This window comes from Chionomys nivalis, chromosome 22, assembly GCF_950005125.1.
Source record: "Chionomys nivalis chromosome 22, mChiNiv1.1, whole genome shotgun sequence".
Taxonomy (NCBI): Eukaryota; Metazoa; Chordata; class Mammalia; order Rodentia; family Cricetidae; genus Chionomys; species Chionomys nivalis.
In genome coordinates this window covers 39,399,828-39,427,061 of record NC_080107.1, presented here as the reverse complement: position 1 = coordinate 39,427,061, position 27,234 = coordinate 39,399,828, and the positions used below count along the sequence as shown (strand labels likewise).

The window sequence follows — 27,234 nt, the reverse complement described above, 5'->3', positions numbered from 1 at the left end:
TTCTTCGGGATTCTCGCATATACTGAAGACCAGGTAATGCATCTGGTCTTGTGGACTGAACAAGTACTGGATTCTTGGACTTTTTGCTTGTACAGTGCCGTTCTACTAGCTGGACCACATCATGTAAGGTAGTCTAGTAAGATTATATATATATATATATGACTGTAAAAGTGTGCTAGACAGTATTTCAGGGATCTTCTTTCTGTTTAATGCTTGAGTGGTTGGGGAAAGGTCCTAGAAAATGGATATACACAGAGGCCAGCTATGGGTGAGGTTTCTATATTCTGGCAGACTGGTTGGGCCCACTTTATGGTGGGTTGTTTTCCTTCTAATCCTTGGGTCATTCCTGCTGCACACATGCTCCTTTCGGGGATATGATGAAAGGAGAGGACATCTCAGGGCAGAGCTTCCTTTATTCAAGGGCATGGAGACTATTAGTAGGTAGTCTGAAGGCCTTGTTTCTCATGATTTGTGGTTTTACTGCTTGCAAGGTGGGGCAATTAATTATTTTTAGTGAAACATGGTCTTGGAAGTGTTTTCAGTGTTCTCAATTTGTTTCAAGTAAGCAATTCCTGTTATACTCTTGTGTTGATGCCTAAAGAAGTGTGTGTAAAGTAATAGGACTTGCTGATAAATTTTGTAGCCTGTCTTCTACCTCTAAAAACATTTGAATGGTATTTCTTTTCCTTTCTTGTTCCCTTTTGACTTTTTTTTTTTTTTAGCTTGCTTGCCTTTTGTTTTAGCAGCTGCAGTATCTCGGAAGAAAAAACGAAGAATGGGAACCTATAGCTTAGTTCCTAAGAAAAAGACCAAAGTATTAAAGCAGAGGACGATGATTGAGATGTTTAAGAGCATAACTCATTCCACTGTGGGCGCTAAGGTAAGAGTGGTGTGGGAGTTGTTTGCCACATGTTTTTGGAAATGTGTTCCTGGTTCCAAAGTCTCTTTGGCCAAAAGAACATTTTGTTGCGGTTATTATTAATTTGGTGACCTTATTCGCCATGGAAGGACTAGAGTTCTTGAGCTCCTCTTGTATAGCGTAGGTGACTCTTTCAAGACCCCTAACTCCAGGGAGCCTTCTTGCTGGGTTATTCTCCTACTAGGTTCCGTTGTGCCCCTAGTGCTGGCAGACCTTTACATCTTTCATCTTAGGGGTTCATAGTGAGTTAGTTAAGTCTTTATGTGCTGGGCCACAGTACTTCGAGAGCTGTGAATTGCTGTGTTCCAGGGCGAGAAAGCCTTGGGTGACAGTGCCCTGCATGTTAATGGGGAAAGCTTGGAGATGGACTCAGAAGATGAAGATTCAGATGAGCTGGAGGATGATGAGGAACACGGAGCTGAGCAGGCTGCTGCATATCCCACCGAGGACAGTAGGACTTCTAAAGAGAGTATGTCCGAGACTGACCGTGCTGCCAAGGTAGGACTCCACTTCTCTATCTGGTGACATTAGGTAGTACTTTGGGATTGTTATGCACTAGTGAATATTTTTCTTTTTATTTAACATTTATAAAAAATTAACTGTACATGGAAGCTCATGCCTTTAATCCCAGCATTCAGAAGGCAGGAGGCAAGTGGATCTCTGAGTTCAAGGCCAGCTAGGTTTATACAGTGAGTTTCAGGCCTGCAAGAAGTACATAGAAAACAAAAGAGAAAAAAAAAGATTAAATGACTGTCAGCTAGCAAAAGAACCAAGAAACAAAAGGCAAACAAAAAAGAAAATGTGATTGGTGGAAAAAGAATCGGATGACTAGAATAAATCTCATTGAATCAGCAATAGTTTTGTTATGTAAAGTATTTTGAGGAATAAATATAGAAAAAGCACTGTGGTTCATTCTTGGGCAACACTTTCATAAAATTCCTAATAGTAAAATACAGCTATGTGCTAAAATAATAATGATTACAAAAAATTGATTCATTCTTAGGAATCTCTTAATGAGATTTACTAAATTAACAAAGAAAAGCCACAAAGTGTACATATGCATAAATAACTTCTTTTACTTTGTTTTTCGAGACGGAGTTTCTCTCTCTGTGTTGTCCCGGCTGTCCTGGGAAATCTTTCTCCCTGCCTCTGCCTCCCCAGTGTTGGGATTAAAGGTGTGTATCACTAATGCCTGGCTTCAGCCGGTGTTTTTAATATTAAGTCAGTGGTGATGTCATGAATTTATAGGGACTGAGGGTTTCTTGAGATGAAGAGTTTAAGACTAGCCAGTGTTGCATTTCAAGATCCCATCATGTAACTCAGTAGACAAGAATACCGCCTACTTGGGTGCCAGCACTAAAATTGTGCTTAATTTTGTTCTTATAGAAGAAACACACAGTGCGTGTCCTTTTTGTTTGTTTTTTTTTATTGCTTTACAACTTATTTCACCCACTGTGTTTGAAGCTTTTTAAATTTTCTCCTTCCTTCCTTCCTTCCTTCCTTCCTTCCTTCCTTCCTTCCTTCCTTCCTTCCTTCCTTCCTTCCTCCCTCCCTCCCTCCCTCCCTCCCTCCCTCCCTCCCTCCCTCCCTCCCTTCCTCCCTTTCTTTCTAAGACAGGGTTTCTCTGTAGCTTTGGAACCTGTTTTGGAGCTAGCTCTTGTAGACCAGGCTGACCTCGAACTCACAGAGATCCACCTGCCTTCTGCTTCCCGAATGCTAGGATTAAAGGCCTGTGCCACCACCACCCGGCTGCTTTGTTAATTTTCATTCCTGTAGAATTCAGGTAGTCTAGGGATCTCTGAAACTGTTTTAAGAGATCTATAAGACTGGTACTATCATCTTGAGCTGAGTTGTGTCTGCCTCTTATGTCCTTAGAGAGTCACTTGTGTTGCTGTCTTTGCGTTGGTTCCTAATTAACTGTTCTTGTAATCTTCCATTCTCAACCCAAGACTACAGGAATAAATGTCAGTAAGAAAATTAACAGAAGTGCGTCATAGTTCTTAGTAATCCCTTTAGAGAATATATGGATCCTGAGACTGAGCTTGAGTACCACCATGATAGATTATTCCTTTATTGGATTCTATTCTGATTTAGATGTCCATTATTCTCTTTATGGGACTCTATATAAGGTTGTTTGATGTGACAGTCCCACCAATATCCTAAGCACAGTTGATTTCATGATCAAACTGGAAATAGATCACTGTGCTTGTTAGTGATACTGCTAGACAGTTTCCAAGAGGGTTGTAGGCATTTACATCTCTGTCAGCTACTTTTGAGTATCCTGTTTGCTGCACTGGCTTGCCACTCTTGCCATTGTCCATTTAGTGAGTACATAGTGCTGGTATATTATAGTTTTAATGTACCTTTTCCTGATTTCTAGAAGACTGAATACTGTTCTTTATGTTTGTTTTTCATTTGTATGAAACAGTGAATGTTTTCTATTGTGAAGAGACACCCTGACCATGACAACTCTTACAAAAGCAAGCATTTAATTCAGGCTTGCTTACAGTTTCAAATCATTAGTTCATTATGATAGTGAGGAACATGGCAGCATATTAGTAGACATGGTGCTGGAGAAGTAGCTGAGAGTTCTACATCTGGATCCACAGGCAGCAGGAAGAAGGGAGTCAGGGGTTAGTGTGTGCTTTTGAAACCTAAAGCCCACTCCTAGTGACACACTTCCTCCAACAAGGCCACACCTCCTGATCCTTATAATCCTTTCAAATAGTGCTGTTCTCTGGTTAGTAAGCATTCAGATATATGAGCCTATTGGGCCATTCTTATTCAAACCACCACAGATGCTTTCTTTTATGAAGAACTGATTAAGTATCAATCATTTATTTATTAGATATTAGGTTGCCTGTCTTTTTAGAAATCCATTTTGTAGAAGTTCTTTGATCCAGAAATGATCCTTGTTTGCCTAGTCAGCACAGTATCATATTCTTCTGTGTCCTTACTGAGTCATGAAAAGATTGGTATTCTCATCTAGCTGTGTGGATTACAAGCTAATTAAGGTACTGTGATAGTTGGGCACAGTGGTTGTTTGGAGTGCCTTACCCTCTTAGCCGGAAAGCTGGACCTGACTACCAGAGTTGTTTTCTGTTGTTCTTATAATAAGGACAACTTCCTCTGCTGTTGAACACAGGTTTTAGTTGCATCACATTCTGGTTCCTTACTTCTAACTTACTCTTTGCCAGCTAGTACTCTTTATTCTCCTTTTTCCTTGGGATTTCAATTTGTGCTTTCTTCCTTACCTGTGCCATACATGTAATTGTCAAGTGGCACTTTTAAAGTGATCCTCTCTGTGTAATCTCTTTTCTAATTGGTAGTTGTATTGCTCAGTTTTGTTTAACATTAAACATACAAAAGAGCAAAACAACTGCCTAGCGAATTTAAAGAAAACTTAAAGAAAACTAGCAAAGTCCCTGAGTCTACAATGAAGGCTACATTTTTTTGGTGAAAATTAAAAGCATTTTCATTATCGGTCATAAAACGAGGGTGAGATTGCCGCTTTTAGCATGAACATAAGGAGAATAGCATTGACTGTTTTGAGTGATGCTGTAAGAGAAAAGCCAGAAAGAAACTTTAATATTTAAACTGATAAAAACAGATGAGAAGTAATTAAAACTTTAATATTTAAAAGGACATGGGAGAAGAGTTTACTGAGAATATGAATGTCCACCTTAAAATATTGGAAAAACCCCAGAAAAAACCATTACAGCCTTTGAACTATACTTCCATGTGATCAAGACATAGACTTCTCTTGTTTTTGTGTGATTTTGTAATAAACATCAGCAAATCCATAAATGCCTAGTCATGTTTTTTAAACATCAACTAGAAAATAAGCTGGGTGTGGTCACGTATACCTTTAATTCCAGCACGGGGAGACAGAGGCAGGTAGATTTCTGAGTTTGAGACCAACTTGGTCTACAGAAGGAGTTCCAGAACAACTAGGGTTACAAGGAGAGACCCTGTCTTGAAAAGCTGAAAGGAAAAAAAAAAAAATGCAAGGGTCCAGACATCAGTGTCCATTTCTGTCTGTCCATACTTGAGTGGTCTTAAGGATGATATCTGTGAATCTCTTAATGATTGGTAATCTGAAATATAAACCACAAAACACCTAGAAGCTTGGCTGTAATTTTTGGCATATCCAGGGTATCTAGGGTAACACATTCAGCAATAATGTGGTATAAATTTGCTTAATGTGTTTATCAAATGACAAATACAAACAAATACATTGTCTCTAGGTTTATCTCTAAGTCAGAATAGTCCCATCAAAATCTAATCAAAACTTTCTGCACAGCTCTAAATTCTAAAGTGCTATGGAGATTGATAACAGTTCTTGGAATTGTATGAGAGAATGTAGGATAGATACATCAGCAGTGTTAAGAATGGGTAAACAAGGGGCTGGAGAAATGGCTCAGAGATTAAGAGCACTGCCTGCCCTTCCAGAGGGCCTGAGTTCAATTCCCAGGAACCACATGGTGGCTCATAGCCATAAGTAATGAGCTCTGGCAGCCTCTTCTGGCCTGTAGGCATATATGGAAACAGAACACTGTATATATAATAAATAAATCTTAAAAAAAAGAAAAAGAATAGGTAAACAAGAGATGTGTATAGGATGTTAATGAGATTTATTAGGGGAGAGGGGTGCCATTTGACTCAGGAACTCCACATCTCTCCTCGTCTACCTTTTGTTGAAGGACCTTGGCATGTTTGCAATGCAGCTTGATTGCGAACCCTGTAGGTTTTGTTGAGCTGGGAACATCAGAAAGAAGTGAACTATTCTGGAGTGCATCCTACAGCATACCAGAGACCACAGCCCTGTCTTGCAGTGAGTGGGTCTGGGGCAAGTGGACATTGTATTCATGTACTGACAGTATAGACAGGAATGATGAATACAGTATGAAAAGCAAGTTGTCTTTGGTGTTCTGATATAGAAAGGATTACAGAACTTGTCTGTAATTAGAAAAGAGTCACTGAAGTGTGTCCAGCATGGAAACAGGTTTAGGCATGGGCTCTGTGTGGCTGGAAGTGGCCAGGTAACATAGCACTTATGGCTTTAGGGACTAGACTACTCTTAGGCGATTAGAGGTAGGTTTGAATCTGTATTTTTACATAGCCCTTCAGAATATACTCTCTTTCTCTCTCTCTCTGTTTGTGTGTGCCCATGTGCTTGTGTGTGCATTTTGCCACTATATATATATATATATATATATATATATATATATATATATGGCATGTCTTGCATGCAGTTGATGAATTTTGAGTCATCAGAGTGGGTCCATTTGCTATGTAGTATCTTAACAGAGAATGGGAACAGAAACTCATGGTATTTTGTTCTCTGGAAACTCCCTGGCCAAAGCCAGCCAGGTAACTTGTCTTTATAATGGGACAGACAATTAGGATCCTTCCACGTATATCTGCCAGGTTTTTTTTTTTAACATTTGTTTTGCATTCATTTGTATTCTACTAAAAGATCTAATTGGTTTTTGTTTTTTATTTGGTTTTCTCCCTGTCCTATGCCATGATCAGATGGATGGAGATTCGGAGGAAGAGCAGGAGTCACCTGACACAGGGGAGGATGAAGATGGTGGAGATGAGTCTGACCTGGTAATCTGACATTTATTTTATGTTAATATGATTCAGATCTTCAGGTGAGGTCACTGTTACCACCTCCTGTGTATGCTGAAAGTCACAGGGTATCCAGGGGTCTTGTCTGAAGGGAAGAGGTCACTTAGTGTTGTAGCTCAGGCACAGATAGAGCAAGTGTGATGATCTGATTGTTGAGATCCAATAGCACATCAGACATTCCTAGGGCTGTGTTTGGTTCTGAGGGAAGGGCATGGTTCTATATTTCTGGTTATTCATACCAGGGGTGAATTGTGCTGTGTTGGCTGCTGAGAAGCTGTTGGACTTGAGCTATGTTGAGGTAGAGTCTCTTACCTGTCACATAGAATCTGCGGATTTGTAGGAGCTGGGTAGGTTTGAAATAGGTGAATCCCTGGAATGGAATAGCCCACCCACGTGTGAATACTGAGCAGAGGAGATAAGAAGCGTGTGAGCTTGAGGGAAAAGTTATCTGTGTAAGATAAAGTATTGAACCAAAAATTGAAGAGGAAGAAAGTGTTCCCTGTGTCAGACTGCTGTGGTGAAGGCAGGGAAGACACATATAGGATCCTTGGGTTTGGTGATGGAACATTATTTCCCGGGGTCCTATAGCATGATTGAGACAGTAGAAACTTTGCAGTGCTCGTTGAAGTTTTTCCAAAAGCTTTTCTGTATGAAACATAGGGTGGAATGAGGGGTTGTTTGTAGGGACCTTTATAATATAAGCATGTGTGTTGGAGATGTTCCTCAACAAATTTGCTGGGGTGACTGACGTAGACCCACACAGCCAACCCACGGCTTGGGCAGATGGGCGTACTTCCATATAATTAGGATTACTTGGCATGCTGTGCCAAGTGACTCTTCTGGGTATCAGTATAGTATCCTCAGTGTGTCTATATATGTCTTTGGAAAGTAGGTTTGAGAAACCCATGTGCTGTCTTCATGTGACCTTTTTCTAGCATCTCCTGGCATTAGAATTTGTGCTGTAGGTTTGTTGTGATTTGTGGTTGTTAGATGTCCTTTCTACACTTGCAACATGGGAACAGATGTGGAAACTTTGTATTGTTATAAATTGATTATACTTCTTTCTTGTTATCCATGTAGCATGTGCCTGTGTGGATTCTAGGGCACATTGAGCTTTGTTTGTTCCTTCTTGATCAAGATGAGTGGATATGTATAATGAAAAGTAGATTACTTATTGAGCTTTTTTGCTTAGTCCTGGCTAGAAATTTCCAGTTTATTCTTTTACAGTGTGCCAAACTGATGTAAAACTTACAAATTGTATTTTAGTTTTATCTTGTTAGCTCTAAAACGACTGGGCTTAGTGAGATGCTTTGAAACAGCATATGTATTTTTAGAATATAACCTGGAAACGTGCCCAAAAGTGAAATGAACCATTTATTTATTTACTTATTTACTTATTTATTTATTTATTTATTTATTTATTTATTGGTTTTTCGAGACAGGGTTTCTCTGTGGCCTTGGAGCCTGTCCTGGAACTAGCTCTTGTAGACCAGGCTGGTCTCGAACTCACAGAGATCCACCTGCCTCTGCCTCCCAAGTGCGAAATGAAACTTTTAGAGGAAGAATCAAGATATAGCAACTATTTGATTTTTGAGGCAAACAACTCATAGTCCTTTTTGCTCTCAGGAGCTCCCCCTGCTTTGCCTTTGATGTGCATGCCCTTTGGTCCTCCAGAGTTCTGAATCCAGTATCAAGAAGAAATTTCTCAAGAGGAGAGGGAAGACTGACAGCCCCTGGATCAAGCCTGCTCGGAAAAGGAGGCGGAGAAGTAGAAAGAAGCCAAGCAGCATGCTTGGTGAGCACAGTGGAGCTGGGGCCTTTGCAAGCTATGTGTGGTGTGTCAGCAGGAAGGTCGTCTGGGCTGGTCTATTTGAAGGATTTCACTCAGAAAGAGGAACTCCTGTAAAAAATGTTGAAATGACTTCTTTAGAGAAACTCAAGCAATCCTCAGGTAGTCTCTTTCTAATAAACCTAGTTGATCTGGCTTCATTACCGAGCACTAAGCCGACATGGATAGTTTGTCACCTGCACGGGAGTAGTGCCTGGACTTTTCCTGTACCATATGGAAGAAGGAAGTCTGATGATTCCTGCTGCCTCTGTGGCCTGAGTGGTTTGCTACTCATCCATAGTCCTTAATAGTAGTTTGTTAAGGTGAGATCAAGAACATGTCCTTCAGATCAGAGGAACAAAGGTTAGTGTGCTTGGGTTCATTGTATAGCTTTGTTGAGTTGTGCCTGGCATAGAGTGGAATGTATACAAATTATAGAACTCTCACCAGGAGCAGTTCACTATTGTTTTCACCCTCTATGTGCCCCTAACCCTGCTGCTAGGTAGCCTTCCCTTAGCCTGTGACCACCTCCGCATTCCCAGGAAGCCCTTGCCTTTCTGTTTTGCTGATATTCTAGTACTTTGTAGAATCCTGTGAATTGAGTTGCTCAATATAGAGTCTTTTTACCCCCCTGCTCTGCCACTTTTGAGATAATTGTTTTGAGCACCCTCCTCTTGGACCTGTCCACACCAATTTGTTTTTTGCCTTCTGAGAAGTGTACCAACTGTGTGGGATGCTGTCACTTATTAGTCATTTTCTTGTGGGTGGATGCTGGTCTCTGCTGGGTTAGGCTCTCAGAAAGGAAGCTGATAGAAATATCTGAATGAAGCACAGGTGTTTCATATCTTTCTGGCTGGCCTAACACAGTTGCATACGGTGTGCTCAATCTTTGGGAAACTACCAAACTGTTGTTTAGCTTGGGTCCCCTTGTACATCACCACCACCACAGTACTTGGGGCTTAAGTCCTCTCTGTCCTTACCTTTGCTTGTTGGAGTCTGTATAACAGTGGCTCCAGAGGGTGTGCCGTAGTGTTCCTTAGTAGCTTCAGTTTGTTTTTACCAGGTCAATAATGAGATGGAGCTTACTTAGCTTGTGTGTATTTTCTTTTGTCAAGTGTGTATTTGTGTTTTTCATTCACTTTTATATTTAGGTCATTTTTCTTCTCACTGAGAATTTCAATCAGATGAAATTTTGCATGTTTTGTTCCTAGCCTGTGGCTTGCTTTTTCATTTTCCTAACAGTATATTTAGGTAAGAAGAGCTAGGGAATGTTTTTATTGAAGTCAGATTTATGAATTTTTTTTTTTAATGGTTCTTACTTTTTTTGTTCTAAGAAATTTGTGAGTAAGCCAGGCGCTGTGGCGCACACCTTTAATCCTTGTACTTGGGAGGGAAAGGCAGACTCTGTGAGTTCTAGGACAGCCAAGGCTACACAGAGTAATCCTGTCTTGAAAACCAAAACCAAACAAACAAGTCAGATGGTGGTGGCAACGCCTTTAATCTCAACACTTGAGAGGTAGAGACAGGTGGATTTCTGTGAGTTCAAGACCCGCCTGGTTCCAGGACAGGCTTCAAAGCTACAGAGAAAACCTGTCTTGAAAAACAAACAAACAAACAAACCAACCAACCAAAAACCAACTAACCAAACAAACAGAAATCTTTGAATAAACCAGGCTACCAGAGTTTATTCCACATTTTCTTCTGAAAATTTTCAGCTTTCACGTATATCCTTAATGTAACGAGGCAGCATTTGAATATGTGAGGAGTCGGCTCCCGTTTCTACCTGTGCAGTTGATCTGTTACAGTGGATCAATAAACTACGGCTACTTTTTCTTTTTTAAAGATGTACTTATTATTCATGTGTATGAGTGTCTCTACCTGTGTATGCTCTTATGTAAATGCTTGGTGACCCAAGAAGTCAGAAGAGAATGTCAGATTCTCAGGAACTGGAGTCACAGATGCTTGTGGGCCACTCTTTGGGTTCTGGGAACAGAACTCAGGCCTTCTTCAAAGGTTGCAAGTATTCTTAACCACCGAGCCATCTCTTAGTGTTACTTATTGCCTTGAGGCTTTTATTAACAGTGGTGTGTAGGTGCTTTTTTTGAGTTTTCTTTCTTTTTTTTTTTTTTCGAGACAGGGTTTCTCTGTGGCTTTGGAGCCTGTCCTGGAACTAGCTCTGTAGACCAGGCTGGTCTCGAACTCACAGAGATCTGCCTGCCTCTGCCTCCCGAGTGCTGGGATTAAAGGCGTGCGCCACCATCGCCCGGCTTCTTTTTTGAGTTTTCTAATCTGCTTCATTTACTTATTTGCTTATTATCTTTATGCTACACAGACAGTTTTGTTCAGTTGTCAGTTTAGCTTCTGACAGAAAAGGAGGTTTGTGGGCTAGTGTCTATGAGACAGCCACGTGACATGGGAAGGACTACAGAGATTTTTGATATAGGGCTTGTGTCCTTCCTGAACACCTGCTCTGCCCATTCATTCTTGAACATTGCCATTTATTTCACCGCAGGTTGCCCTTTGAGAACAGAAAATCCATGCGGTTTCAACTGTGGACTTTCACAAGTATTTGTGGATCCAATACTAAAAGAAATTTTGAGGGTAGAGAGTCCGTTTTTGCCATTTTGGCTTCAAAGTGTAAAATGCATACTTAAATATTTACTGAATAATGTGAATTTTATTGTTTTATATAAAATGTTTAAAATTTTGCAAAATCTATTTATGTTTGAAAATTGTTGTCTAAGATCTAGGCACAGAATCAGTTTTAATTAAAATATGTTTGTATCATACCTCTGTATTAATGATTCATTTATTTCTCGTCATTTACATAATATTGCATACTAATATTTAGAAGATTCATTTTGAAACATAGTCACCCACCCTTTGCCACTGTTAAGTATTATGTAATGTATACACACTTTTTAGGATTCTTCTTGAAATGTATTTGTAGTTGGAAATACTCAATATTTTGCAGGTCTCTCAGGCTATCTTGGGAAGTGTGGACAGGCTGGCCTATTGCTGCTACCCTCCCTTGTCCACAAAGATTAGGGCCTACATAAATTTTTGTCCCTACTAGATGACCTATAAAACTAATTTTGGAATTAGTCCTCTTTGGATCCTTCCATCTTTATATATGTTTAGATTTTATTGCCCTTAAGTGAGTGGTGTACTTCATAGACTACCATGTTTGATGGGTTGGATGTTGGCTGAATCCCAGGGCATCTTTAGCTGTGGGCTAAAACAGCAGGAAAGCTGGTATCATCACAGGCACAGGGTTCTACATCATTAAATTGTTTCATCATGTTAGTGGGTCTTTCAAACTCTTAGATTTTTCCATTTTATTTTAAACTCTAAAACAATTTTAAAAAATTCATCACTTTTCTTTCTTTGAGACAGGTCTTACTGTGTATCCCTCAGAGGTCCAACTGCCACTGCCTCCCAAATGTTGGGATTAATGACATGAACTGCCAGATCTAGTTCCTTTATCATATTTTTTATTATTTTCTTGATTATTATCAGTTTTTACTTAGCAGATCTGGATATAAGATTGCACTAATTGGAGTTGGAAAGATCATTATGCAATTAAAAACATTGGATGCTCTTCCAAAGGCCCAGAGTTTAAGTCCCAGTATCTACATATGGGCTCATAACTGTCCGTAACTCCAGTTCCAGGGGACTCAACACTCTTTTTTTTTTTGGTTTTTTGAGACAGGGTTTCTCTGTGGCTTTGGAGCCTGTCCTGGAACTAGCTCTTGTAGTCCAGGCTGGTCTCGAACTCACAGAGATCCGCCTGTCTCTGCCTCCCGAGTGCTGGGATTAAAGGCGTGCCCCACCACTGCCCGGCTGACTCAGCACTCTTGACCTCAGAGGGTACCAGATCTTCATGTGGGACACATACATACGTGATGTAAAACACTGATAAACATAAAATCACTAAATAAATCTATTCTTTTTAATCTTAAAAACCGAATGTAGTAATATGGTCATGAATTTTTTTTCCCCTGAGTGGATGGGTGGGAGTCTCAGTTCAGGATAGCCTGAAATTCACTGTGTACCCAACGGTGGTCATGTTCTCCGAAGTGCTAGGATAAAAACATGAACCATAATTCCTGGCTTTCTCGTTTTTTTCTTGATCAGCCCTTTTCTTGTGAAACTGGGTATTCATGGGACTTAATAAAATAATGTACAAGAAATAAAATGATAGTTGAAACTGAAGTGGCCCAGGTGTTCATCAGAATTAGTGCCTTTCTTGGAAACTGGCCTCTTGTTTGAGTTTGTTGTTGTGTTTTAATTTTGGGTTTTTAAAACAGAAGCATTTTTATTGTGTGTGCCATGTTATGTATGTCAGAGAACAGCTTATGGGAGTTGGTTCTCTTCACTGTGTGGGTTCTATGGATTGAACTCAGATTGTTAGCCTTAGATACAAGCACTGCTACCTATGGAGCCATCTCTTTGGTCTTCGCTGTTGGGCGGTTTTCATGATGTATGCATTCTGTGTATAGGTTCCGAGACTTGTAAGTCATCCCCAGGAAGCACGGAGCAGGCAGCTCTGGGAGACAGCGCTGGGTATATGGAAGTTTCTCTGGATTCCCTGGATCTCCGTGTCAGAGGAATTCTGTCTTCCCAGACAGAAAATGAAGGTTGGTGTTGGAGTATGACTACACCATCTTGCTTGCTTACTGATCTAGTTCTGTGTTACCCTGATGCCCCCTGGTGGATAATAATAGACAGTTTGATAAAGTGCATTGTTTTGTTCTCTCTCTCTCTCTCTCTTTTTTTTTTTTTTTTTCCCAAGACAGGGTTTCACTGTTGCTTTGGAGCCTGTCCTGGAACTAGCTCTTGTAGACCTGGCTGGCCTCAAACTCACAGAGATCCGCCTTCCTGTGCTTCCCTAGTGCTGGGATTAAAGGTGTGCGCCACCCAGCTGATAAAGTGCATTGTTTAAAGGTGACTGAAAGACGTGATGCAAATGCATTTGCCAGGTCACTCTCGAGAGAAAGACAGAAAGTGTGAGTGAGAGCCCCCTAAGAGCAGAGTAGCTATTGCCTGATGCCTAGTTTATGGTGCTAGTGGTTTCCCAGTTGTGAGCCTGATATGTGTGGAATCCTTGATGAAAAAGATGCCACCCTCCTCTGAATGTGATTCATTGTGCCTTTAAATGGTCTCTGGTTTTATCTCCGGTTGGTTGTAGCTTGTCTTCTGGTCTCGTGCTCCGCTGGGTTTGAAGTGGAGTACAGCCTCCAGTCACAGGTGCAGTCGTATCTGCCATTGTGCCTGAATCATTGTGACTTGCTCTCACTTTCTGCTCCCCTTTCTTTAAATCACTCAAAAACCTAACAGTGAAAACTCTAATTATATTTTAAAAACCTTTATGAAATATAATGTTAAGGGGAAATGTAAGACCCCAGAGCTGCTTACACTCTGTTTATATTTTGAAATTATAGAATTATATTTTACTCTAGGGATTTAATGAATTGTTTTTAAAGAACAAATACCCAGCTTTTTAAGATTTTAAATTCTTAGGAAGCTGTGATTTACTTATGTAATTTAGTAAACCATACCTTTTACCTCTCATGTGGATCTTGGATTTGTCCAAAGAAGAGTTTTTTCTTTTCTTTTCACAAACCTTTTTAAATCTCATAAAGCCCCATTGTACTTATGCCTCCCTTCTAAGCTAAATAGAACCGTATTTTAAGTATTCAAAACTTTTAGATTTGGGAGGTTAGAAATTTAATTGTAATCACAAAATCGTTAGTACTTTTTCACATCAACCCCAGTGCTGTATAACAGAGCCCTGCCTGTTGTAGGTGAATAAACATGATATTGTGATGGCATTTAGGGGCCCTTCTATGTAAAATATCCTGATCCATCTCTCATACAAATAAAGGCCAAAAGTGGTAAATGAAATGATAAAGTCTTAAGAATGGAAGCACATCTAGAAGGGTGGTATCAAGGTTACAGAGGAGGGAGAAGGGGCAGTTTGTAGTGCTGTTCCTTGGGTTCTATGGCATTTTGAATATTGACCTTTCTGTGATTGATCACCTCTGATTAATCAATTAGGGATTGGTTTGTATACACCAAACTACTTTTGACTTAGAGAATCAGTTCCTTGAAGAAAAACAGCATTGCCTACTTGTCTTCATTTTTAGAGTATGAAATTGAGATACCTGAAGGTAGGTAGTAGGAGTGCTGGGAGTATGAGTGAAGATCTTAGAGTTTGCTTAAGTTGGTCACTTGGTTCAGATGCTCAATCCAGTTTTGGTACAAGAGGGTCTAGACTTGAGCTGAGGACCTAAGTGAATGTTTGTGCTTCCATTGTCTTTTCCCACTGTAATTGCTTAGAGGTGTGTGAAGGTAGTAGGCTAAGGATTTGAGCTTGCGTGAAGACAAGCTGACCAGGAGAGCCCAAGGTTAGAAGAGAGGTTGTGTTTGTTTACCACTCCAGAGGTGGTGGGATGTGGGGAGATGGAGCCCAAAAATAAGGCAGACTAAGGTCTCATGCAATAGCCAACTTTAGTCAGAGCATCTGACAGTTTATACTCTGGTTAAGATGAGTCACATGAGTAAAGAGTACAATCACAAGGGCAAGCCACAGGTGGTGGGCAAGCCACTTGTAGCAAGTAAGTTGCATGTTCCACAGAGGCATATAATAAAACAGCCAGTTGTAATGTCTGAAGTAAACTCACTCCCACCTACTACACCTGGGAAGGGGCAGTAAAGTACATTCTAAGGACAAATTCTGTGTCTTTGAAGAAACTGAAATCACTGAAAAGACTCTTGTGTTGGTTGGTTTCTTGGGTGTTTTCTCATAAACACACTAATTCTCTTTTTTTCCCCCAAGACAGCTTTTCACTGAGTAGCCCTGGCTGTTCTGAAACTCACTCTGTAGACTAGACTGGCCTCAAACTCACAGAGATCTGCCTGTCTCTGCCTCTTGACTGCTGGGATTAAAAGTGTGCACCACCACTGCCTGGAACAACTCCGTTCTTGAACCGTGTTCTGACAGTGTGCAGAAAACTGTGTCAGCCATTTCTTTTGATGTCTCTGTAGTCCTTCTCTTTTGGAGATGGAAGCTCGCACGTCTACGTAGATGGACGTGTTCTGACAGTGCTGTCCAGGAATGTGCTCTCTTTCGCCTCACCTCAGCCACACGTGGTCGGTGCGACAGGAGGACAGTTCCTGACCACTTTCTGCGTTTCTGTCTGTTCCCCTATTTATTTATTGCTGAATGGGAACTCCTCGAAGGCCCATTTTATACTTTCAGTGATTCTGGCTTGAGTCTTGCTCTAGACGTTCTGATCTTATGAGGTGTAGTTACTAGAGGGAAATCAGACAGCTAAACTTACATGTCACTAGCTCTTTTTTCCACAGAGGTTTGTGGCTAAACTATCCCTTGTTTATTTTGTTTCTTAAACTGTCTTTGAGACAAGGTCTCAGCCTAGCTTGGCCTTAACTTCATTATGTTGTCAGGTTGGCCTTGAACTTCTGATCTTTCTACCTCTATCTCTGTGTGCTATGAATATGTTTTATTACCATTGGTTAATAAAGGAGGTACTTTGGCTTATGGTAGGGCAGAATATAGCAAGGTGGGAAATCCCAAGCAGATAGAGAAGGAAAGAAGGTGGAGTCAGGCACACTCTTTTAGCAGCCCAAGGAAAAAGACGCTGGAACCTTAGTGGTAGGCCATAGCCTCATGGTGATACATAGATTAATAGAAATGGGTTGATTTAAGATTTAAGAGCTAGCCAGGCGGTGGTGGTGCGCACCTTTAATTCGCAGCACTTGGGAGGCAGAAGCAGGTGGACCTCTGTGAGTTCAAGGCCAGCTTGGTTTACAAGGGCTAGTTCCAGGATATGCTCCAAAGCTACAGAAAAACTGTCTTGAAAAACCAAAAAAAGAAAAAAAGGTTTTTAGAGCTAGCTAGGAGTATGGTTGAACCATTGGCCAAACAGTGTTGTAATTAATATAGTTTCCGTGTGATTATTCAGTTTTATGTGGCCAGGAAACCAATGTCTTCGTTTACACCTGAGTGCTGTGATCATAGACCATCACACCTAGTATATTCAGTGCTGAGGATCCAGCCCAAGTCTTGGTGCATGCCAAGTAAACACTGCCAACTCACCTACATTTCCCTCATTTATTAGTTCTCTGTGGGGAGTAGATTAGTTAGGACCCAAATCTTGTTTTCCAGAGGCCAGGGGTGAAGTTGGACCCCTGGGTTCAGCATAGCTAGAGACCAAGTGAAGAAGCACTGTGTGTATATGGAGAGTTTGAAGAATTTGTAGATCAGGCAGCAGCTCCAAACCAGAAGCAGTTCAGGGCTTGTTGAGGGATTTCAGGGAAGGATTGTGTTGAGCGAACTGGAAGTTGGCCAGAAAAATAATTACTTGGTTATAATTATTTGTTCTTTTCTGTTGGTAAGTTCCTCGATAAATAACTTGGCTGGTTTTGAGTTGCTGAACTTAACCGTTTCATTTTTCTGTAATCTGGATATTCAGAAGAAATAGCTCAAAATTAGTTTTCATGAGGTGAGTAAGGTCTTTACTGGCTTAGGGTCCTCAGGGTTCTTTGGGTTTGGTCTCAATGGGAGTCTTTATTTTAATTAATTAATATTTGACACAGGATCTTACTGTGTAGCATGGCTGGCTTAGAACTTGATATGTAGTTCAGGCTGGTCTAGAACTCAGAGCTCTTTCCGTCTCTGTCCCCCAAGTTCTGGGATTAAAAGCCTGCACCACCTTGTCAGTCCTAGTTTGTTTTTAGGTGTGAATATTAATTATTTTCAGAGCTGCAATACTGTTCAAACTCAGTTCACCTTTATCTCTGTTGTTTCACAAGAAAGAGGACATGGTCTGCTCCAGTGTCTTTGGAAGAAGCAGTCTTTGAAGTTACTAGTCAGATCCCAGAATCCTTTTTGCATGTTCTCTGAGAGTGAATGGGCTCAGCTTTGCAGTGCAGAGGCTTTGCTTGGGCCTCATGGCTTATGTTTTCACTGTGGTGTTTGGTTCTCTGTTTATATGTGTATCTGTCTGTCTGTCATGTCATGTGTGTAGGCATGTGTGGAGTAAAGGACAACTGTTAACTTTTGGTTCTTCTGCCGTGTGGGTCCTGAGGATTGAATTTGGGTGTTTAGACCTGGCAACATGCACTTTTAACTCTCCAAAGCCATCTGATGGACCCCATTTTCTTTGTTTTCCTTCTTCTGCCTAATATATGGATTCTTTTGTTGGTGAATAATATTCTAGGTAACAATTAAACCATCAGTAAAACCTTTTAAATGGAATTTCTTTTTATGGATATAAATTAGAACCAAATAAGGAAAATAATATCTCAATATGTAGTGAATGCTTTTCTTGCTTGGAAACCAGATTTAGGAATTCCTGATGAACATGCTGCCTGGCCTATGACATAGACCCTAGAAATATAAATTAATAAGTAGTCTTGGGGGATTTGGTAGTTTGTGGGTAAGACACAATGTGCCTCCTTACTTTACATGTAGGATATTACAAAATAGTATGTGAACACTTTTCCCTGAGTAGTACTGATGTGTAATTTCAGTTCATAAATGATCTTTGTAAGGACTGTAATTGATTGTTCTCTGGACGACCCTTTGTAGGTCAGGGTTGCTTGAGCTGATGTGTCTGTGTGACTTAGGGCTGGCCAATGGTCCGGATGTGCTGGAGACGGATGGCCTCCAGGAAGTGCCTCTTTGCAGCTGCCGCATGGAAACCCCCAAGAGCCGTGAGATCAGCACCCTGGCCAACAACCAGTGCATGGCCACTGAGAGCGTGGATCATGAAGTAAGCACGTTCATTTTTCCTTAAAATGGCAACAAGAACTGTCATGCTTCAGAATCACAGCGTTTCCTGTTAAATCCTAGTCAGCACTGTCAGATTACCAGGGAACCCACACAAGCTTGTCAAAGTGGTGGAGCAGATAATAATAAGAGCTGATAGGCTTGCTTTTTTTTTTTTTAATAAACAACAACAACAAAACAAGAACGTTGTGGCTAGAGATGGCCCACTAGTAAATAGACCATGCTGCTCCTGCAGAGGACCCAAGTTCAGTTCCTAGCATCCACATCGAGTGACTCACAAACTCCTGTAACTCCAGCCTCAGGGGATCCACTTGCCCTCTTCCAATTTCTGTGGACATATTCATTCTTATATACCCCACTCCCTTAAAAAATTTTTTTTTTAAAAAGGGTGATAGCATTCAAACCGTGGTTGGGTGAAAGTGGAATATTGCATTGTCATGAAACATAAAACAAAGGTTTTTACCACCTTGCTGTATTTACTGAGAAGTGAATAAAGTGAGGGTTTCTTCAGTGTGTCCGTGCCTGGGACAGGTTCAGCCTAGCATGCCCCCATCACCTCTGATGAGCTCTGATTACTTCTTGCCATGTCTCACATACACCTGGGAGGATTGATGATCCCTCACCCTCATTCCTTCTGGATTGGCAAAAAGCAAGGAGGCAATGTGCAGAGACAATGCTTTTTCTAAAAATTTCTCAATTTTTGGCAAGTTTTATTTTTCTTCAGCTTATCATGCTACTTGGCTGCTGGTGAACAAAGCATTGGTAGGGACTGGGACAGCAAGCAGCAAGCTTGTTGATGTTGCATTACTAGAAGTACTTTTTTCTGTGACAAGACCTTTGGAATACTCTTACTGCATCTGACCACCTGTGCTCTGGGAGAAGGCCTGGCCAGTAGCTGGTGCTTTGCTTCTTCTATCTTTTCCCTATTGCATTCTAGTAAGGTTTTTTGGCCATTTGATCTTTGGACACTTTCTCACTAATTAACAATTGAGTTTTAACTGTAAGCTTTAGGATTGAAGTCTTTGACAGCAACAGTATAGCATATGTCTAGTGTGCAGGATATGGCCATGAGATATCACATTTGCCCCTGAAGTTTCTTTGTGCTTCATAGGTGAAGGCAGTAAGGCTAGGGCATCTGTCCAGGCCCAGGAAAAGGCGAAATAGAGGTTATTTTAGCAGTCCACCCTGCCCACATTACTAGATTTAGGCAGTTAATGGGAGGGCCTAGTGTGGTGCTGGGTCAGGTGTTTGTGGGCTGATGCTACTGAGGACTTGTCCAGCTATTCTTGTCCCTAGTACCTAGTGATACAGCCAGAACTTTTGCTTCAGTGGAATTGGCCTGTGTTGTGAGTCTTGCTTTTCTAAAGCTTTAATTTTTACTATGCCCTGGTCCAGGAACCACAGTTTGAAAACCACTGGTTCTCTCATTCTCTTGACGTGGGTATTAGGGAAGTTCCAGTGAAATCTTGCCTTGATTTCAAAGTTTATCTTCTCAAAGTTTAAGGTCCATATATGTATGTCCCAGGATTTCTGTTTTTTTTTTTACATGTTTCTTTTCTCATTGGACTAAGCAGAATTCACGTGTTGTTTCCAGTGTTTTTTGGTATGTTTGTAATCAAAGATTTTTAAAAGTTTTATTTATTTATTTTATGTGTTTGGGTATTTTTGCATGTCTACCACCACATGTAGATTCTTACTTCTCACAGACAGCAGAAGCCTATGTCAGATCCCCTGGAACTGGATTTACAGATGGTTGCAAAATGTTGGTGCTGAAATTTGAACCTTGGTCCTCTGGGAGAGTAGCCATTGCTTTTTTTTTTCCCCGAGACAGGATTTCTCTGTGTAATAACTCTGTTTTGGAACTTGTTTTTCAGACCAGGGTGGCCTTAAACTCAAAGAGATCCACCTGCCTCTTCCTCCTGAGTGCTGGGATTACAGGTGTGAGCTACTAATGCCCATCCCAGCACTTGGGAGTCAGTGTTGGCATTGCTCTTACCTGCTTAGCCATCTCACCAGCTCCTGTATTAGAAGTTGAATGTTTTTTTCTGCCACCTTTCTTCTAGTTCCTTGTGCCACTGACCTACAGGTAAATGGATCCCAGACACTGATTTAGTTGATGGCTTGCTTATGTTGTTTATGTCATTCTCCTTAGTGTTCATTGTTTGAAAACTAAATCTGAAGATGTGGGTAGATTTAAGGCTTAAGACTTGTATGATTGGCCGGGCGGTGGTGGCGCACGCCTTTAATCCCAGCACTTGGGAGGCAGAGGCAGGCGGATCTCTGTGAGTTCGAGACCAGCCTGGTCTACAAGAGCTAGTTCCGGGACAGGCTCCAAAACCACAGAGAAACCCTGTCTCGAAAAACCAAAAAAAAAAAAAAAAAAGACTTGTATGATTTAACCTTGGCACAGAAAACATACCACAAGGCAAGCATGATAGAGTTTCTGTGGCAACTTCCTGTCCTTCCTCATCAGGTTTTTTCTTACAGGTTTTGACACCTGATCGATTACTGACTGTGCTTATTGCTTTGTTTCAGGTTCAATTTTCTATTTTTATTTTTTTTCCCTGCCATCACTGGCTAGAATTTTTTGTTATAGAGTAGTGCTTCCTTATCTGCTGGAGTAGTGTGGCATTCTTGAAATATGTTTACGTTGCAAAGGCAGAACGCATAGCTAGCTAAAACTCCCTCTCCTCAGAACAGGGCTTTTTGCTTTGACTTCTATGCTGTGTGTTGGGTATGATTTGCTTCTCATTTTCTCCTTTGCAGTTTGTTCTGTTTCTTAGAAATTTTGTTTCTCTTTGTATGATATTTGTTATAAGTTTTTTTTGGTTATATAATAATTAGACCTGGCTCCCATACCCACATATTTCAGGTGACCTCTGGTAGAACTGCCAAATCCAAGAAACAGGGGCTTTTCAAGGTGCTTGGATTCTGTCTAGTTTCTTATACTTAAGGTGCATTTCAACAGATCTCTTTGAGTCTTTGACAGAATTGCAAAGGCCAGATCAGCTTTTTTTTTTTCTTTTTCTTTTTGGTAGGGGGTTTGAGACAGGATTTCTGTCCAGGAACTCATTCTCTAGACCAGGCTGACTTCAAACTCAGAGATCCACCTGCCTCTGCCTCCCAAGTGCTGGGATTAAAGGCGTGCAACCACTGCCTGACTAAGCCCAGTTTCTTTGCAAGGCTGTGGGAATGCTGTACCAAATTTAGCACATGATAGATACTTTTCACTGATGTTGGTTTAACTTCATCATGCATTGGAGGTTTTAAAATGCTGCTATAATTCTTCCATGGATTGTGCATTTATTGGCTGAAATAGTCTCATCCACTTTGTTACGTAGTTGTATGCCTCTTAGCGGGCAAAGCAGCACAGATAATGAGAGTTTTACTCTGTGTCTAGCAGAATTAAGATACCAAATTGGTTCTCCCTCAGCTTCTGAAGTTTTTCTTTTACAATATTGTTATGAACTTTTATATTTTAATATTTGGTGGAGTTAATTTTTTATATTATTAAAGTCAAATAACCTTACACTTGGCTCATGTCAAAAGATGCTGAAGTTTTGTGAATTCTCTTTCTTTTTTTTTTCTTAAAGATTTATTTATTATGTATTCGTGTTCTGCCTGCATGTATACCTGCAGGCCAGAAGAGGGCACCAAATCTCATTACAGATGGTTTGAGTACATGTGGTTGCTGGGAATTGAACTCAGGACCTTTGGAAGAGCAGGCAAAGCTCTTAACCACTGAACCATCTCTCCAGCCCCCTGAATTCTCTTTCTTAAGCTTTCACACAGTAAGCATTTGGAAAACCAAAACCACCTATCTGAGGTCTAGTTTTTATTTCAGTGTTAGAGAGTTATGTATAGGTGACAGAACCATGCAGAGTGCAAGCATACAGCTTGATATCAGTGTAGCAGTGCTGAAAGTTTGATAGTGGGGTCAGGATAGGTAGAGAAAGAGGTGAGAATAAAAACTTGGTTCAGTGTAACTTCATCATACTGGATCAAGCTTTTAGAGTCTGATGCTTGGTGGTTTATTGCCAGCATATTTAAGCACAGTATATTTTGGGGAAAGTTTCCTGATGTAATACAGGCCCCAGTGCACACGGAAGCATAATTACGCTGGAACTCAACTCAGCCTACATACCATTTCTTCCAAGAAGATCGGTTTTAGAGAAAGGCTGTCTGTATTAGCTTAAGGGCCTGAAGAAGGATATGGCCTGGTCTCAGTAATACAGATAGCATAGAGGCCATCTGGGCTATGATCCACCCTCTGGTCCTGGTTGTGGGAGCTTGGCAAAGCCCTTGTCTATACAGATAATATAGGAGTCATTTAGCCTATTAGATATCTTCAGTCCCGGTTGTGGTAGCTTGGAGGAGGCCCCTTGCTTTTCAATATAATATAAGGGTCATTTAGATTACTATCCAACCTCATGTCCTGGTTGTAGGAGCTTAATTTGGCTTGGCCCAACAGATAATGTGGATAACCAGGCCATCAGTCACCTCTAATTCTTAACCTTCTGGAAAAAACAAGTTATATGTCCTTTCCTGTGAAAGAAAGTTCTGGATGTTTAGTATTCCTGATTTTCTTGGACATCTGAGGGTGTAAGGACTTTTAAGCTCCCAGCAGGTCAAGGATGCAAGTGGTTTACTGGACCTGCCTTTCTGAGGTCTGAATCAGAAAGGCATAACTTAATTTTTTTCTATTTTCTGTGTCTTTTCAGATGCTGGCTAGAAGTGAAATAGCCTTTTTCTGATATGTGGTCTTCCTTACTCTTTCTCTAAAGCCTCTTCCCTCACTGCTTGTCTGCCGTGTGTTTCACCTCCATTCCAACTTAAATGGCATAGCTTTGTTTCTCCTTTTTCTTCCAGGTGGACAGTTTCTGATATTTATAACTTGCTTACCTGGAAGGTTTTTTTTTTTTTTTTCCTTCTAAGCTAATAAAATTGTCCTTGAGCGCCGGGGCCTTTAATCCCAGCAATTGAGAGGCAGAGGCAGGCGGATCTCTGTGAGTTCGAGACCAGCCTGGACTACAAGAGCTAGCTCCAGGACAGGCTCCAAAACCACAGAGAAACCCTGTCTCGAAAAACCAAAAAAAAAAAAAAAAAAAGAAAGAAAATTGTCCTTGAGCTTAAAAAAAAGTGCAACTAAACGGAAAATGCTGTGTGTTGAACTGGTTATGGTGGTACACACCTGTAGTTTGATGTAATATTAGAAAATAATAATCCAAAATTACCAGATCTTGACCACGGAAATAGCTATGAGCCTCAACGACTTGGTATTAAGTGAGATATTAAAGAGTTTTCTAGCAATAAGGAACAATGCCACTCATTAAAACTCTGTTTTGAAATTTTTTGGCAATAAAATATGCTTTTTATATTGATTTGATTGGTTTACTGCTATATTAAGAAAAATTGAGGGCCAGTGTAATGGCTCAGTAGGTAAAGGCACTTGTTGCCCAAGCCTAATGACTTGAGTGTAAATCCTGGAATCCATTAAGAAGTTGGAAGGAGGGGACAGGAGAGATGGCTCAGTGGTTAAAAGTACTGACTGCTCTTCTAAAGGACCCAGGTTTAATTCCCAGCACCCACATGGCAGCTCATAACTGTCTGTAACTCCAGTTCCAGGGGATCTGACTCCCTTACACAGACATACATGCAGGCAAAACACCAATGCACATAAAATAAAAGTAAATTGTTTTAAAAAAAGTGCTGGAAGGAGAAAACTAGCCCAGCAAAGTTGTTCTCTGGTCCTCTACAGGCACACCATGATACCTCCTTTCTCCTTCATTCTCTCACCCCCCTTAAAGTGTGGCTTTTGGGGAATTATTACCATTCTTGTTGGGTATGTGGATTTTCTTGAGATTGTGTGAATATTCATGAGCGATATACCTTGAGTTTTTAATGAGTATAACCTTGTGATTTCACCTATAAATACTCTTCTGGAAAGGTTAATGTGGATTGCTCAGGGGAGAATGTTAGGGATTTTAAAAAGTAAATATGGGCTTATTGGGGGTTTTATTGCACTTCAGTCTCTGTTTTGTTTTGTTTTTTGAGACAGGCGTTCTCTGTGTAACAGCTCTGGCTGCTTTGGAACTTACTTTGTAGACCAGGCTGGCTTTGAACTCGGAGATCTGCCTGCCTCTGCTTCCCAGGCTGGAATTCAAGGTGAGGGCCATCACACCCAGCTACTCCAGTCTCCATTATCCATTTCTTTCTTTCTTTCTTTCTTTCTTTCTTTCTTTCTTTCTTTCTTTCTTTCTTTCTTTCTTTCTTTCTTTCTTTCTTTATTTATTTTTATCTATTTCAGTCTCTATTCTTATAGCTTTCCTTAATAGAATGTTTCAGAAAATAGCAGGCACTCTGAAGCTAATAGAACTTTTTTTTTTTGAGGATGAGATTGGGTCTCTGCCTTGTCTTGCCCCTAACTGGTTTCCCTTGTGGAGTGGACTACAGCTTTCTTCTGCTTCTGTACTTCTCCTTGCTTCCAGGCGGATGGCTTGGGTCATTTTTGTTTTGCCATTGTCAGTGCCTGTTCACTCACTCCTTTCTTTTGCTTTGGCTCTCTCTGTTCTCTTCCTCATCATGGATGTAGTTGTGCTCATTAACTGTTTCTCTTTTTCTCAACTCTAAGAAAAAGTTGGATTTCTAGTCCTTTGAAGTTCTCTTTCTGAAAGATCATCTGCCTTGCTTTGTGCTATTTGAGCAGCATCTTCCTAACTAGCCCCCAACTGTTTCCATTCCCATTGCAGCAGCTGAACAAAATCTCCTTCATCATTTTATTATAATCATGTAAATAATTCATACTCTTTATAAAACAATTCAGATAATAAATGCATATAACTTCTTATTCTAAAATTAATTATGAATTGTTTTTAGCATCTTTTTGTACATCTTACAGACTTGTGTCTGTACTATCTCACATTTTCTTTTTAAATAACTCATGCCTTCTCTCCAATCAGCATTGATAAAGTACTTGTGTCCACCCGTCTTAACCAAGATTCCTAGAGAATCACTTGGTGTTCGGGGTGGTGTCAGGGTAGCTGGTTCAAGACATACGTGCCCTAGCTTTCCCCATGCTGAGTTTTATACCTTAGTGTAGCATGTTTAATAAAAATCCAGAGGCAGAAATTGGGGTTCAACCTGAAGGTCAGAAAAGCAAAACAGCCAGCTCTTGGCTTTTACCTATACCTCAGTCCAAAATGGCAATCCTGCCTCCTGGAATCTCAGAATGAGTGTGTCTGAGTGCTGTCTCCTCTCATTTTAAATTTCTCTCCAGTGCTGGGATTAGAGGCGTTGCACCACTACCACCCAGTTTCTATGGCAAACTAGTGTGGCTGCTGGGGTCAAAGGTGTGTGTCCTTACTGCCTAGTCTGTAAGACTGACCAGTGGGGATGTTTCAGGCAAGCTTCACTTATTAAAATACAAATGAATTATCACCACACCTTAGGTATGGGAAAACATTCAATCTGCCTTTAAAGAGAATCTCTTAGATGATTCTACCACAGTTCGTAGGCATCAGCAAAACACTTGCTGGTCTGTCAGGTCCTGTTTCTTGTTTCTACTGCCAATTGCTTCACTGTCTGTGTCCTTTGGGGGTAGTCCTTGGCACACTTAATCACATTTCAGATGGAGTCTTAAGAAAAGATGCATTAAGAGCTTTTTGATTTGTGTTTTAGATTGCTTGTTTTGAAACTGTGCAGAACTCAGACCTAGCTACTTGTTGTAGATACTATGGCTACTGGTCTGTATTTACAACCCAGTTGCATAATTATATTGCACCAACAGAGCACAGAAGTGGTGGAGGCCATATTCTGTTTCTTTGATTACCAGCATATCTGGACAGTTATTGTTTGTTGGGGGGGACATCTATAGCAGTTTGTGAATTATCTCTTTTGTTGGCACATAGTAGCGTCTTACAGGGAAGCTTCTGTTTATAGTCTGACAATTGTCCTTGAATCTTGGATTCCTTAGTACGTTCTGTACTTGTGTTCTTCAGGCATGTCCAGGAGACATTGCTTTGTTTCTTGCATCTCAGCTTTGATTCCATGTGTAGGGCATTCCAGCTGGATCACTTGGGGCTCATTGTACTTTGATCCACTGGTCACTTGTGATGGCCTTGACCTTCTTACCTATAGTATGTTGATTATCTAGCTCTCCTCATCCTGATGTCTTCCTTGATTTATGCCTAAGTTGAGCCTTTGATTTTCTGATCACCTGACCCTCTCAATGAGGTTGTCTGCTGGCTGGGATTAGCAGCTGTATGACAGGTACTTCAGACTACTGATGAATCTAGGCTTACCTCTGAAGGTTTATGACTCCTTAGTCACCTCATGTCTCCTGAGAACTTCCCATGTGTCTAGTGCTTTCCATTGTCCAGTGGGTGGGAAAGCTGTTCCCTCACAGCTCTGTCACTGACCCCTGGTCTTGTCTGCTTGCAGTTGGGCCGGTGTACAAACAGCGTGGTCAAGTATGAGCTGATGCGTCCATCCAACAAAGCACCACTCTTGGTGCTGTGTGAAGACCATCGGGGTCGCATGGTGAAGCATCAGTGCTGTCCTGGCTGCGGCTACTTCTGCACTGCGGTAAGAGCCCAGCCCGCCTGCCGGGCTTCAAGAGTCCTCTGCAGAGGCACATTCCAGAGTCATATCTTATATAGGGCCTATTCCATAAGCCTTTCATCACAGTTATTGAGCTTTTTTTAAAAAATATTTATTTATTATGTATACAATATTCTGTCTGCGTGTATGCCTGAAGGCCAGAAGAGGGCACCAGACCCCATTACAGATGGTTGTGAACCACCATGTGGTTGCTGGGAATTGAACTCAGGACCTTTGGAAGAGCAGGCAATGCTCTTAACCTCTGAGCCATCTCTCCAGCCCCCTTGAGGTTTCTTATGTAGACAAAGGACCTTGTATCTCCCGCTCCCTTGTTTTGTTCTGTGAATTTCTGTTTTGAGTACAGAGAAGGGCATGCCTCCTCCCTTTGCTGCATTCTTTGTGTTCTATCAGTTGCCACTAGGATCTTGTCTTTGATGA

The 27,234-nt window shown here is 40.9% G+C and overlaps 1 protein-coding gene across 4 annotated transcripts in view; it reads left to right on the top strand.

Annotated features, from left to right (window-relative positions):
• The window catches only part of Ehmt1 (euchromatic histone lysine methyltransferase 1), a 141,039-nt gene that overhangs the window by 66,939 nt on the left and 46,866 nt on the right, over positions 1 to 27,234 (top strand). For 2 of the 4 annotated variants that reach the window (XM_057754931.1, XM_057754932.1), the window contains exons 5-11: positions 723 to 880; positions 1,229 to 1,417; positions 6,455 to 6,532; positions 8,228 to 8,348; positions 12,884 to 13,021; positions 18,036 to 18,181; positions 26,638 to 26,781. In XM_057754931.1, the coding sequence (XP_057610914.1) occupies positions 723 to 880; positions 1,229 to 1,417; positions 6,455 to 6,532; positions 8,228 to 8,348; positions 12,884 to 13,021; positions 18,036 to 18,181; positions 26,638 to 26,781 (974 nt within the window). The remainder of the gene's footprint in view (positions 1 to 722; positions 881 to 1,228; positions 1,418 to 6,454; positions 6,533 to 8,227; positions 8,349 to 12,883; positions 13,022 to 18,035; positions 18,182 to 26,637; positions 26,782 to 27,234) is intronic. The other 2 variants (XM_057754934.1, XM_057754933.1) reach the window with 2 other exon arrangements.